We start from the raw sequence: 11,717 nt of genomic DNA on the forward strand, positions 1-11,717 counted from the left end.
GACACCCATAGAATACATCAGCAGAGGCATTTCCTAGCGAGCCTTTTCTCAAAAGTCAGCGCGAAACGGACCGCTTCGACGAGGCTAGCGCACAAGCCCAGCTACGTCAAATACGGCCAACCCGTCGCATTGGATGAGTAAAAGGAAACTGAGGGATGATGAAGACATCGTGCGAGAGATTCGCAAGTCCGCGAGGCAGCGCGGAGTAGCAGCTCCATGTGAGTTCTCGTATTTCCTTCCGCGCGTTTCGAGTACTCGTTGAGCCTCCGTCGCCAAGACATACGCACCTCTCTATCTCCGGAGGTGGAGGCCCGAGCCGAGCGTCGACGTCGGGTCTCGAGGGTGCTGAGGGAGGACACGGATCCGCTCGACGTCATCGAGCTCTTCTCCGATATGGACGACGACACCCTCCTCAAGAATGCGTACGCGTCCGACTCTTCGTCCGAATGCAGCTTACACGAGAGCAAGCAGAGGGTTCGCGAAGCTCTGGGAGGTCCCGTCGACGACGTGAAACACGACAATGATAAGACGTCATCTCGGGGCCAATACAGGCAACATGGGTTCGAGGAGCAGTCTTTCGCCTCGCACCAGGATAGACAGGTGAGTGTCGACTCACCTCACGCACATACGCGTTCTGATGTCTCTTGGACGCGCAGGCACCTCCGATGCTGCTGGCCGCGATCGAAAAGCTGAAGGAGCGCCACCCAACCGCGAATGTGGAACCGTGCTACACCGGCGAGGAGGTTCCGCGACACTGGAAGGTGAGATGCTGTGACTGTGATCAGGTCCGTCATCCTCTCGCTCCACGCGCACGGGATGTGAACTCACGTCGCTCTCTCGATAGCTCATCGCTACAGGCCCGGGCTCCCTGGCCGCCATTCCCTGCGTGTACCTCCACATAAAGAGCATGCATGCCGACGTGAGGGATGGGAGCGATGCCGCCGCGGGCAGCAGCCAGTCGGACGCGGCACGAGGTCCTCTCCCGCGGCGGCGGGCCCGATCTCCGTTGACGAGTGCGAAACGCGCGCGTCCGTCTGGCTCTGGCTCCGGCTCTGCTTCTGCAGTCGCGTCTCCCGCAACGGCTCCCAAGGGCGGTGCGCGCACGCAAAAACGACGGAAGAAGCTTGCCGCGGAAGACCCTGTGGAAGCCGCGGCGGTCGACGCTGCGACGCAGTTCTGTGCCGACTTCGGGATGGAGGCGGAGGACGCGGAACGGCTGAGGAGCGTCGGGCTGAAGAACGAGGCGCGGGTGAAGGCGATGGGGACGCTGTCGGAGGAGGGGATGGGGATGCTGATGGAGGCGCTGAAGGGGGAAGGGATGGACTTTGCGGGGAGGCTGCTTGTGCGGGAGGGGCTGGTTCGACGCGCGGCAGGGTCTGCTTGAAGTGTGGGTTCAAGTATCAAGCACAGATCTGTCCACATTGAAGTCAGTTACAAATTTTCAATGGCTAGATTTGATCATCATTCATTTGTCTCAGAGTCAGACCTAGTCAGACTAACGCGAACTTCGAACGCCGTTGAAGATACGCGCGCAAGCGCCAAATCCGCTTAGATTAGATCAACGGACCCTTTACTTACATAGTCTTCGATTGTCTCGATACAAGTACACGCTTATCAGATTACAACTCATTGTTATTACTTTACTATACACTTTGTTCTCACATGTACTATATACCTTAGACACGCGTCTCGCACTGAATACGATCTGTGTGAACTTCTACATTGAACGCGCTTGACTCCACTCTATTCACACCGCTCTCGCGCATCCTCCCGAACTCACCGGTTTTGCAGTCCGAGAGTTGGGCAACCACACTCGGAATAGCCCATTCCTGCGCTCCGTCCCCGCCAGGTCAGCCGGCCTCGCCGTCTGGATCTGTTTCCTATACTCACAAGTTGTTCCTCCGTACAGGTCGGAGTCGTGACCCTTCCCGTCCACGTCCGATGATACAAACATGCCGCACCCCTACTTCAAGTCGGAGAGGCAACCCCCTCAGAGCGTTGTCGATGTGAATTCCCCAAGGATCTCCTACGCCAAGTCGCCTCCGAGGCTCAACAAGAACGCAGATGACGAGGGAGGAGTGCGCGAGATCCGCAAGTCGGCGAGGCAGCGCGGTGTGGCGGCCCCTTGTGAGTACCTGCGCCCCCCTTGCACGCGTCTCGAACACGAGCTGAGGTTCGAGATCGAGACATTCGCACCTCTCTGTCTCCCGAGGCGCAGAGCCGCGCGGGGCGCCGTAATCGCGCTTGGTTCCTGGATGGCCTCGATGTCACCAAGTCGTCCGAGGATGAAGAAGATGACGAGGACGAGGACGAGCCCAGGAGATCCTACGCGAAACAACCTTGGTATGTCTCCGGCAAACGGAAAGCACCCGAATACTTCAGCACGGAAACGGTGGACGATGACCCCCAGGACGACAAAAACGGTACTGACAAAACGCCTACGATGACTCGCCGTGAGCGTGTCGAGCACTGCGACAATGCGTTCTTCGTCCGGTACCGTGGCGGAAACTCCAAGGTTAGTATCTGTACTCTTTATTTTTTCTCATAGATCAGCATGTATGCTTACTTCTTCGACATCTGCACAGGCTCCTCCGTCGTTGCTGGCGTCCATGGAAAAGCTAAGAAGGGGGTACCCCGCCGCAAAAGTTCAGCTATACCATTCCAAGGGCAGACACCCACGCCACTGGAAGGTCAAGTGCTCCAACTGTGACTGCGTTCGTCGTCCTCCCGTATCTCTTCCCCGGAATGCACGCTCACCTCTTTCAATAGTTCATCGCTACCGGGCCCGGACCCGTGGGTGCGATTCCGAGTGTCTACCGCCATATGAAGAGCGTCCTCCACGAGCCGGCATCCGCTGGTAAAGACAAGGGAGCGGCCGCTCGAGGTCCAGGCGGCAGTTCGAGCTCGAGCGCGAAGACTGCGAAGAGCCACGCGGAACGCGCACACGCTCCTACAGGTTCCGCTTCCGCGTCCGCCCCCGCGTCCGCCTCAGCCACCGCGGCCCCCGTGAAGCGATCCGGAGGCGCCGCGCCCCCGCGGAAGCGGCAGAAGCTCGCGGGGGAGGCGGAGCTCGACGCTGCCGCACGCTTCTGCGCGGAGTTCGGGATGGAGGTGGCGGATGCGGAGCGGCTGAGGAGGGTGGGGCTGAACAACGAGGGGCGGATGAAGGCGCTGGGGAAGGCGTCGGAGGGGACGCTGGAGCGGTTGATGAGCACGTTGAAGGACGCGGGGCTGGACTATCCCGGACAGCTTCTTGTGAGGGAGGGTTTGGTGCAGAGGGCGGCGGGTGGTCCTTGAATGTGTTTCTGTCTTGTGCGCTGGCGGGTTTGGTATGAAAACAGAGTCTTGGTGACGGCTTTCTGAGACCGGATGGTGTCGCAATTTGAATATTGGAGTCTTGACGACCAGAACGTGACTGACGCGAGATGGAACGATCATGTGATCTGTGACAGGCCACCCAGCCTGTCACACTCGCACAAGCGACCATCGTTTTGGACTGGTGAACGTTTGAACCTTCAGTCCACACCCTCCACACCTTCAGACATGCCACTGTCGTGTCATCATATTTCACACAAATTCTTCCTACTTTTCTCTAACCTGCCATATGATGTTTCAGGGACGGAAGCGACATCCGAGAGTGAAGTGAAGAACCCTCGAGACAGGACCATCAGATGTGAGGTGAATCGTGATAGCTGGGTGCCCACATTTCTTCCACGCATTCTGAGGCGTGCTCCTCACGCGGGTGTGTGCGTACACTCGGTAGTCGCATCAACATATTCCACGACAGTTAAAGCGTACTCGCGAAGTTCTCGAAGATACATAACCCGAGCTGCACCCAGGAAGCCCGTCCCAGAGTTCAACGTACGGACACTGCGTCGAACGGCGATGGAGCGCGCGCCACCGCCAACAATCCTTTGTTTGCTGTGACTCTGTTGGGCCACGAAACGCACAAGGTCAAGCTGTGATACGTACCAACGGCATAAACATACCGCTCCTCTGCTCACACTTCCAGTAGGCTGACCTTGTCCATCCGCAGTTGACCAGGTTCTCGTACCACCGAGCAGACGACTTGACGATGTACCACCCCGTTGAGAGCCCTCCACGGCAGGACAAGAAATGCCGCGCCTGCAGCCAAGCGCGTGTCTACTTGATCACAGTGCACGTTCTCGGGGCGTACCGCTCACCTCACCGTGTCGCCGTCGCTAGTTCATCGCTAGAGTCCCAGGCCTCGAGCTCGAAGCCACGGTGGAGTCAGCTCATCCCTAGGAGTCCGCCCCAGTAGACGGTCGCTGGAGTGCAACGCTACCGGTTCCCCACCGACAACGCCAGTGCAGACCGGCGCGTTTGGGACAGCTCCTCGGGCTCCTCTCGAAGGGAGCGCGTCTCCACTCGGGGCGGATGAGGGCACTAGGTAGGGCGTCGAAGGAGGAGGTTGATGGTGGCATCGGAGGAGGAAGGGATGGACTTTGCGAGGCGGCTGCTCTTGCCAGTACTGAGGAAGTTACGCGCGCACCTGCCATGTGCTTGAGACTTGAGCTCGAGGTGGGGGTGTGGGGCAAATTCCACCATATTTTGGAGTGCATCGTGGATGGTGGGTTGTCAGAGGGAATATTCAGCGCGTCCGTTCGAGTGCAGGTCGAAGTCATCGATATGAAGAATGATTAATGTCGAAGCTTTTAAGCCGCAAGGATTGATATCGTCGATATTGGGCCCCGCTTTCGGGCGTGACTTGTGACACATGTAAATCACGAGGACGGTGACCCATCGCACTGCAGCGCTCAGCTCCCGCCCAGTCGACTCTTCTTCTCCTCCTCCCCCTCTTACCGACCCTCCAGCGGTCGCCCTTGCTTTTGGTCTTATTCTCTTGCTTCATTTATGCCCCACGTCTGCCTTGCACGATCATGAATCACAAGGACCACCACGAACCGGGACTAAGTTCCTCCTCTCGGAGCACCCGCAAACGTCGCGAACCAGACGGCGGAGCAGATGCAGAACTGAAGTCGCTGCACAAGGCTCTTCGTGTATCCCAGGACGATTCTCGGCGTGAGTGCGCCCGCGTCCTCTTCTGCACTCCCTCTCACCCGCCTCAAGGCCCGTCGCCCACCTTCATCGACCTCACCACCCCTCCTCCCCAACCCGACCACGCGAGCGCAAATGCTCGGTTCCCCATCAAGTACAAGGAGGATCACGATAGTACGAGCCACCTCTCATCCTCGAAACCAAAGACCGAGGAGCAACCGCGATCTCTGCCTACCTCGCGCTCGCGTGTAAGCCTTCTCGAGTCGGTACAGAGATCTGCTCGCGCGTCGCAGTCACCGACACAGACGAGGGACGCCGCTCCGGAGCACGGTCACGTCGGGTCCTCCAACGATGGCGAGACTACAGAGGTCACGGTTTCCGCGAAGCTCACCAGGCCATGGCTTCACAAGCCCAAGAACGACGAGTACGCCCGCTACCAGATCCCGCCTATGAACGGCCAGCCGGACGAGGTGCGTTTGTGATCCATCCCCTCCGTCCACACGCCATCCCCAACGCGCCCCTAGATCCCCGAGAAGCTGCAAGCGAACATCGCGTCGCTCCAGCAACGCTACAGCGCCTTGTCGTTCGAGCTCTACTACGTTGAGTTCCAAGACGACATCAAATGGGGTCTCAAGTGCGTGTCGTGCGGCTGTAACGACGTGCGTCTCTCTCCCGTCTTGCGACTTCGCCACTTTCCAACAAACACCTCAGATCTTCTACCTGTCCGGGCTTGGGATTCATCATGTCGTGACCCACTTGGGTGGGAAGCGGCACCGTAACGGCCTGGCTCGAGAGGCCGCTGCGCAGAAGCGGCGGATGCACGAAAAGGCGAATAAAGCAAAGAAGCGTCGCGAAGTGGCCCCTCAGCAACCCTCCTCTCCTCCTGCCGCGTCGATCTCCGGAGCGCCGATCGCCCATGGCTCCAACGCGCAACATGCACCGGCTCCGGCTCTGGACGAGGTCGAACGCTTCCTCGAGGAGATCGGGCTGCCGACGGCGCTGGCCGGAGTGCTCCGGAGCGTCGGGATCAAGGACGACGGGCGCATCCAGGCGCTCGGCAAGCTTTCGGGCGTGTTCGTCGAGAAGCTGGATGCGTCGCTGGCGGACGCTGGCCTTGACTTCGCCGACAGATTGCTGGTGCAGAGCGGGCTGAAGGCGCGGGCCGGATTCGCGGCGTGAAACGTTGGATCGTAACTTTGGAGAAGTCTGATATTTGCTTTGTACGCTCTCGATGTACGATGAATGTATGCTCTTGCTGTGACCTTAACTGTAGTCAACCCGGTACGGGACTCGTGGCTACGCCCTCCCTCGACGAACTTGCGTCCCTTACATGCAAGTAGGTCCGTTCTGTCCTTGGGTATGCATCCTCCCCTCATGCACCCCAAGACGCGACATTGCCCTTCGTCGACCTGGCATGTCTCGAATCTGCTGAGGAAGCTTCACGCGCTCGGCTCGCGTCTCCTCGACTGTCCAACAAGTCTGAAGAGGACTACTCCGGGCTCGGATCCTGGCTTCCCCCAAGTGGACGCAATCCCCAACGTGTTCCCAGCTCCCTCCCGAGTTACGGGCGAACCTCGGCGCATCGCCCAGTGCGAACCCATGAAGACTTCAAAGGTGCATAGCCGAGACAACCAAGTGCTCTACTCTTCATAATGCGCTTACACATAGTTAGTTACCCCTCTCCGTGGACGCGAATCTTTCTCAGGCGGCGTTGACACTCCTATGATGGTCGAACCAGGCCAGCGCGCTGAGCGCCGCGTGCTCCTTGCCCCACCCTAGTGTACCAGATATCAGCTGGTCGTAATGCGGCTTCGATGGGTCGACATACTCTGGTTTGGCACGCTCGGATCTCCGCGTGTGGCGAACCCGTGCTCCAATCCGCCGTACACAACGAGGCTGTAGTCCTTCTTTTCTTCGACGAGGATGTCGACCGCACGGCGTCGGCTCGCGGTGGGGAACAGGTAGTCATCCTCTGTATTGGAGGGTCGCCAATGAGCATCTGACCACGTTACAAGTCGAATTTTTGTTTCTCTCACCGGGAACAAGCATCAACAGGGGACCTGCAACGCGGCGACCACTCATCAACGCGGTCATAGACGGGTGATATCAAAGAACGACGCACGCTTCACACGCCTGAAATGGTCCTCAGTGAGGTACGTCGGGTGCGCGAACGCGCCTGCGGTCACCCAGTCCTGCGCGAGCACGTTCATCACGAACGGCGCCCCGAAGCAGTTCCCTGAACCGTCAATATGAATGAAGCAAAGCGCGCGAGCACATCACTGAACGCGTACCGATGGAGAAGAACTTCGCGCCCGCTGCGAAACGGTGAGTCGAGGCTCCAGCTGTGCAGCACGACGCACGTACCGTATTGCTTGCGGACCTCCTCGAGCCAGGGCTTGGTCACCTCGGGGGCGCGCTTGACGTGCGGCTCGACCCACGCCGTCCACTCCGTCATCGGGTCGCTGAGGTGGAGCGCGCTCTCTCCGTTCAGGTAGTCGATACCTAACACCGTGTAACCTGTAGAGCGGACGTCAGCTCTAATCTCCGCACACGAGAGAGAACGCACCGTTCTCGGCAAAGTAGTCCATCGTGAGCTGCGCGTTGAGGTAGAACGCGCTGAAGATGTCGGAGAAGTAGAGGATGACGCCCTTGCCGTGGCCCTCGAGCTTTTGTCCCAAGGCGGCGGGGGTGACGGTGTAGGTGCGCACGCCGGCGATCTCGACGGCCTCGCCGCGCGCCACGCCGATGTGGTGGACGGTCTTGACGCAGCAGTCGCCGCAGGCACCTGCGAGTTGGGCGGACATCTGTGTGGAGAGGGGGATATCGGTGCGGGTGTTGAATGTCAAAGCATGCGGACAGACGTACGCTTAAATACCTTCTGGTCCACTCACTCGAACAGCGCGCGAGACTTGATTACTGATCCGTTCTCCAGTGTCTGCCCCGGGCGGTGGTCCTTCCTTGGGATTCTTCTTGGCATGTTTCGGACGCCTAGCCGAGGATCTACAGCCTCGTGATAAGGATCGTATATGGAATGGAGGATTAAACCATCCCACGGAGCTGCTTAACAAGCAATGCTTTGTCACCGGTTACTCTGGGGTAGAAAAGCTGAGGTACGGAAGACGGTGGCGAATGTGAGAAATTTCGACCTACTCGCACTGAGACCGTCAATCATGTCAACCCAGGTTCAGTGTTGCGAGTTACGCAGTGATCTTCCGAGTGATACCACAGATGCAACCAGGTGCAGATCCCAGAGTATCCATCACTCCAGCGGAAAACATATGGAACGGCACCTTGTTAGTAAGCATACGGGTCCAGCTCCGCTCTCCGAAGATCTCGCGATCACAGGAAAAACATGCAGCAGAAAGAGCTGGTCAGCGCCAGTCCGAGATGGCCGAAGTTGTCTTTGTCATCGACTCGCGCGGTACGCTTCTACGTACAAGCGTTCAGCACCGCCTCTTCCTCTCTTCTGGCCCACATTCATCCACAATCATGCAGGACCGGTGATGTTCCTGTGGTGGTCAAACCATGCGAGCACGCTCAGTGCCGCATGCTCTTTTCCCCATCCTGTCAGCCCCGAGACGGGAGCATTCAGCTGGCATCGAGAACACCACAAGATCGAAGGTACGTACTCTGCGTTGGGACGCTTGGGTCGCTGCGCGTGGCAAAACCATGGGCAATCCCACCGTAGAGAACCATGCTGTAATCCTTCTTTCCTTCGATGAGGATGTCGACCGCGCGGCGACGAGACTCGAGCGAGAAGCTGAAGTCCTCCTCTAGAATGGAGACGTGAATTTCGGAGGCCACTTCGCAGCATACGCGAGAGCTTCTCACCGGAACACAGCATCAGCAGAGGACCTGTTCGTCTTCATTATCGGCATCTTATCGGGTCATGTAGAGGCGAGAACGTACGTTGCACGCGCTCAAAGTGGCTCTCGTTGAGGTAGGTTGGATGCGCGAAGGCCCCCGCGGCAAGCCAGTCCTCCGCAAGCAGGTTCATCGCGTACGGGGCGCCGAAGCAGTTTCCTGAAGGACCGTCAATCCCGTTCCCGCGCAAGAGGGTCCGTGTCACATACCTATGCAAAAGAATTTTGCGCCGGCTACCAGCGTCCCGCTCAATGCGTGAAACAGAAGATCGCGAGGGAGCTATACACACCGTACTGCTTGCGCACCTCTGCCAGCCACGGCTTCGTGACTTCCGGAGCGCTCGCCAGGTGCGGTTCGACCCAGACTTTCCAGTCGCCTCCCTTGCTCACCACTTCCGCGACGCTCTCGCCATCGAAATAGTCAATCCCGAGCACGGTGTACCCTGGTCGCGACACGTCAGCCTCAATCTCGGAGGCACCGTTCAGCGCACCCAAACGCACCATTATTAGCCCAGTAATCCATCGTGAGCTGAGCGTTGATGTAGAAAGCGTTGAAGATGTCGGAGAAGTACAGGACCACGCCTTTGCCGTGCGGCCCTTCCGTCTTGTGCCCGAAGTCGGCCGGGGTCACGACGTACGTGCGCGCTCCACCGTATTCTACGGCTTTGCCACGAGACTCGCCGGAGTGCTTGACCATCTTGATGCAGCAGTCGCCGCACGGTCCGGCCAGTGAAGGTGAAGCGGGAGTGGACATGCTAGAGCAGAGCGAGTCAGTGCCAGCGGTTACTGAGGGAGTCTCGTTCTCTGACTGAGGCGGTCGAAGAGGATGGGGGGCTTCGATGCGCCCAACCCGCTTCAGATATAGCGTGAGGGATGGAAACAGTGATTTTGAAATGATCCACCCACAGTCCGAGGAATGTGGGGCTCTCGAGTCAAGCTGCGCGCCCAAGAAAAAACACACGAAGTCAGTGCACATAATGCCCAGAGGTAGCGTCCAGTTGCTTACTGTTCTCTCGTTTTTCTGACAGGAAAAGGAAGCTTCGTTTGAAATAGATTCGGACAAGAGAGCGGGTCAGTGTGCGCGGACCCCACCACGTCTATTGTGGACACATCGGGATGACGTCTTTTCGGAGCTCATGTGGGCAACGGCCTCCCGCGATATCCGCGACGAGTCACGATACAGAGACTGTACGCTTGACCTAGTACCCGACAGCAAGACTCGTGAGATAGAATATTGCAAGGCTCTGCTCCAGAGAGCGACGGTTCTCACCTCCCATACGATCACGGCTGCAGATTCCGCACGTTCTTGTGCTCCCTTGTCACTATGTCCCACTTTTCTCCCTCATCCTCGTTTGTCGAAAGTACAGCGACGCAGACGGTCACGTTTATCTGCTTCAGATCTTCATGGGACTCGATCATCCGCTCCCCGACGTGCTCAGGCGATAGCTGATCGAAAACCTCTTCGATTTGGTCCTCGACCTCAACCAGAACCGACGAAAACTCCAACTTGAGCGTGGCTAGCGGAACAGCCCGCAGCACGTCTGTCAGGTTGCTCTGCCCCCACCCCGACCCCGATCAGCGTGCAGCAAAACAAAGACGTAACCGAGACACGCACCACAGCTTCGCTCGCCCACTCGAGCGTCATGTGGAAGTTCAGCTTGAGCGAGAGTTCCCTGACGCTCGCCCAATCCCCCGCCTCCGCGAACGCCTCCCGGAGCGCCCCCCCATCCGCGCACGCCTCTCGCTCGACGACGAGCTCTAGTGTCGTGGGCCGCATGTCCACGAGCACAGGCGGCAGGTACCGCATCTGCATGTACGACACGTCGCCGTCGTGCGGTCCCGGCACGCGCAGGACGAGTCGCCGCGTGCGCGCGCGCAGCCCCAGCCGATACGCGTCGTAGAGGGACACGTGCACCTCGTCGAGCGCCGTCCACCCAGAGAGAGCCCCGGCGTGCCGCGTGCGCACCGTTCCCAGGTCCTGGCTCGGTCGGTACCAGAAGAGCGTGAGGATCCGGAGGGCCGGGAAGGCGTGCGCGTAGAGTGGTGGGGCACGACGCGAGGGCGGGACATTTAGTGTGACGGTGAGGGTGGTGAGGCGCGTGAAAGGGACTTCTGTCTGCGGGTCGATGGAGAGAGGGATGTGCTTGAGTGTGAGCGAGGTGAGGGTGGTCGCGGACGCGGGAGCGATCTGCGCGAGGCGATAGGTGTGAGTGGGGTCGAGAAAGGAGCCCATGGGGAGCAGGACAAGAGTCGATATCTGAGCGGTCATGTGCTTGAGAAGTCGAAATTGAGGCAGACAGGCCACAAGGGTGAGGTGTCTGAGGGTGGGCAGGATCAGGAGCGATCGACAAAGCTGGATTATGGGGGGATGGGATGGAGGGTCCCTCGCAAATCCGGAGACGACGAGGGTGAGGCGCTCTAGAGTGGTCATATCGGACACCAGGGCGGCGAGAGCCTCGAGCAAGGCTTCCGGAGTGCTCACGAAAACGGGCATCGAGATTCTGAGATTCTTAACGAGACCACAGCGACGGACAGAGTCCGTTCCGAGAAACGCGACAAATGATTGGATGGATGGGATGGTGCTGATGAGAATGCCATCTTCGTTCCAGTCGAGAAGTAGGCGGATGCCGTGCGGGTAGAGTGCTTTGCAGGTTCGGGAGAGAGCTGAGGTGGTCCCTGAAGAAACCGATCTTGTGTGGGTCATGATGTGGAAGAGAATATCATAATTGAGAGTTTGCGCGGAACCAGATGGCCCTGCGGTTACATTCGTAGAGGTCATGGCGACTGGTATTTCGAATGGCTCTTGTTAGTTGTGGCGTCTTGTTCAAGGAACAA

The 11,717-nt window shown here is 58.6% G+C and overlaps 6 protein-coding genes across 6 annotated transcripts; 3 read left to right on the plus strand and 3 right to left on the minus strand.

Annotated features, from left to right (window-relative positions):
• Positions 1-133: 133 nt before the first annotated feature.
• BXZ73DRAFT_79550 (uncharacterized protein) lies at positions 134-1,384 on the plus strand (the record flags this gene model as incomplete). The annotated part of the gene is made up of 4 exons (XM_048023119.1): positions 134-218; positions 278-600; positions 657-761; positions 845-1,384. The coding sequence occupies 4 exons, from the start codon at positions 134-136 to the stop codon at positions 1,382-1,384; spliced, it is 1,053 nt and encodes a 350-aa protein (XP_047875190.1).
• A 568-nt stretch (positions 1,385-1,952) lies between these two features.
• On the plus strand, positions 1,953-3,297 carry BXZ73DRAFT_103932 (uncharacterized protein; the record flags this gene model as incomplete). The annotated part of the gene is made up of 4 exons (XM_048015743.1): positions 1,953-2,127; positions 2,187-2,515; positions 2,586-2,714; positions 2,770-3,297. The coding sequence occupies 4 exons, from the start codon at positions 1,953-1,955 to the stop codon at positions 3,295-3,297; spliced, it is 1,161 nt and encodes a 386-aa protein (XP_047875191.1).
• Positions 3,298-4,901: 1,604 nt separating this feature from the next.
• On the plus strand, positions 4,902-6,198 carry BXZ73DRAFT_103933 (uncharacterized protein; the record flags this gene model as incomplete). The annotated part of the gene is made up of 5 exons (XM_048015744.1): positions 4,902-5,043; positions 5,092-5,267; positions 5,325-5,489; positions 5,544-5,678; positions 5,731-6,198. The coding sequence occupies 5 exons, from the start codon at positions 4,902-4,904 to the stop codon at positions 6,196-6,198; spliced, it is 1,086 nt and encodes a 361-aa protein (XP_047875192.1).
• A 522-nt stretch (positions 6,199-6,720) lies between these two features.
• Positions 6,721-7,823, minus strand: BXZ73DRAFT_103934 (alpha/beta-hydrolase; the record flags this gene model as incomplete). The annotated part of the gene is made up of 7 exons (XM_048015745.1): positions 6,721-6,794; positions 6,848-6,991; positions 7,056-7,079; positions 7,142-7,255; positions 7,311-7,334; positions 7,384-7,536; positions 7,586-7,823. 7 exons carry the CDS (start codon positions 7,821-7,823, stop codon positions 6,721-6,723), a joined length of 771 nt encoding a protein of 256 aa, XP_047875193.1.
• Positions 7,824-8,506: 683 nt separating this feature from the next.
• Positions 8,507-9,636, minus strand: BXZ73DRAFT_103935 (alpha/beta-hydrolase; the record flags this gene model as incomplete). Its single annotated transcript, XM_048015746.1, has 6 exons — positions 8,507-8,583; positions 8,649-8,792; positions 8,929-9,042; positions 9,093-9,116; positions 9,173-9,325; positions 9,384-9,636. The coding sequence occupies 6 exons, from the start codon at positions 9,634-9,636 to the stop codon at positions 8,507-8,509; spliced, it is 765 nt and encodes a 254-aa protein (XP_047875194.1).
• Positions 9,637-10,163: 527 nt separating this feature from the next.
• Positions 10,164-11,661, minus strand: BXZ73DRAFT_103936 (uncharacterized protein; the record flags this gene model as incomplete). Its single annotated transcript, XM_048015747.1, has 2 exons — positions 10,164-10,436; positions 10,498-11,661. 2 exons carry the CDS (start codon positions 11,659-11,661, stop codon positions 10,164-10,166), a joined length of 1,437 nt encoding a protein of 478 aa, XP_047875195.1.
• Between the last annotated feature and the right edge of the window lie 56 nt (positions 11,662-11,717).

The sequence above is a fragment of the Epithele typhae genome (assembly GCF_022376455.1).
Source record: "Epithele typhae strain CBS 203.58 chromosome Unknown BXZ73scaffold_46, whole genome shotgun sequence".
Taxonomy (NCBI): Eukaryota; Fungi; Basidiomycota; class Agaricomycetes; order Polyporales; family Epitheliaceae; genus Epithele; species Epithele typhae.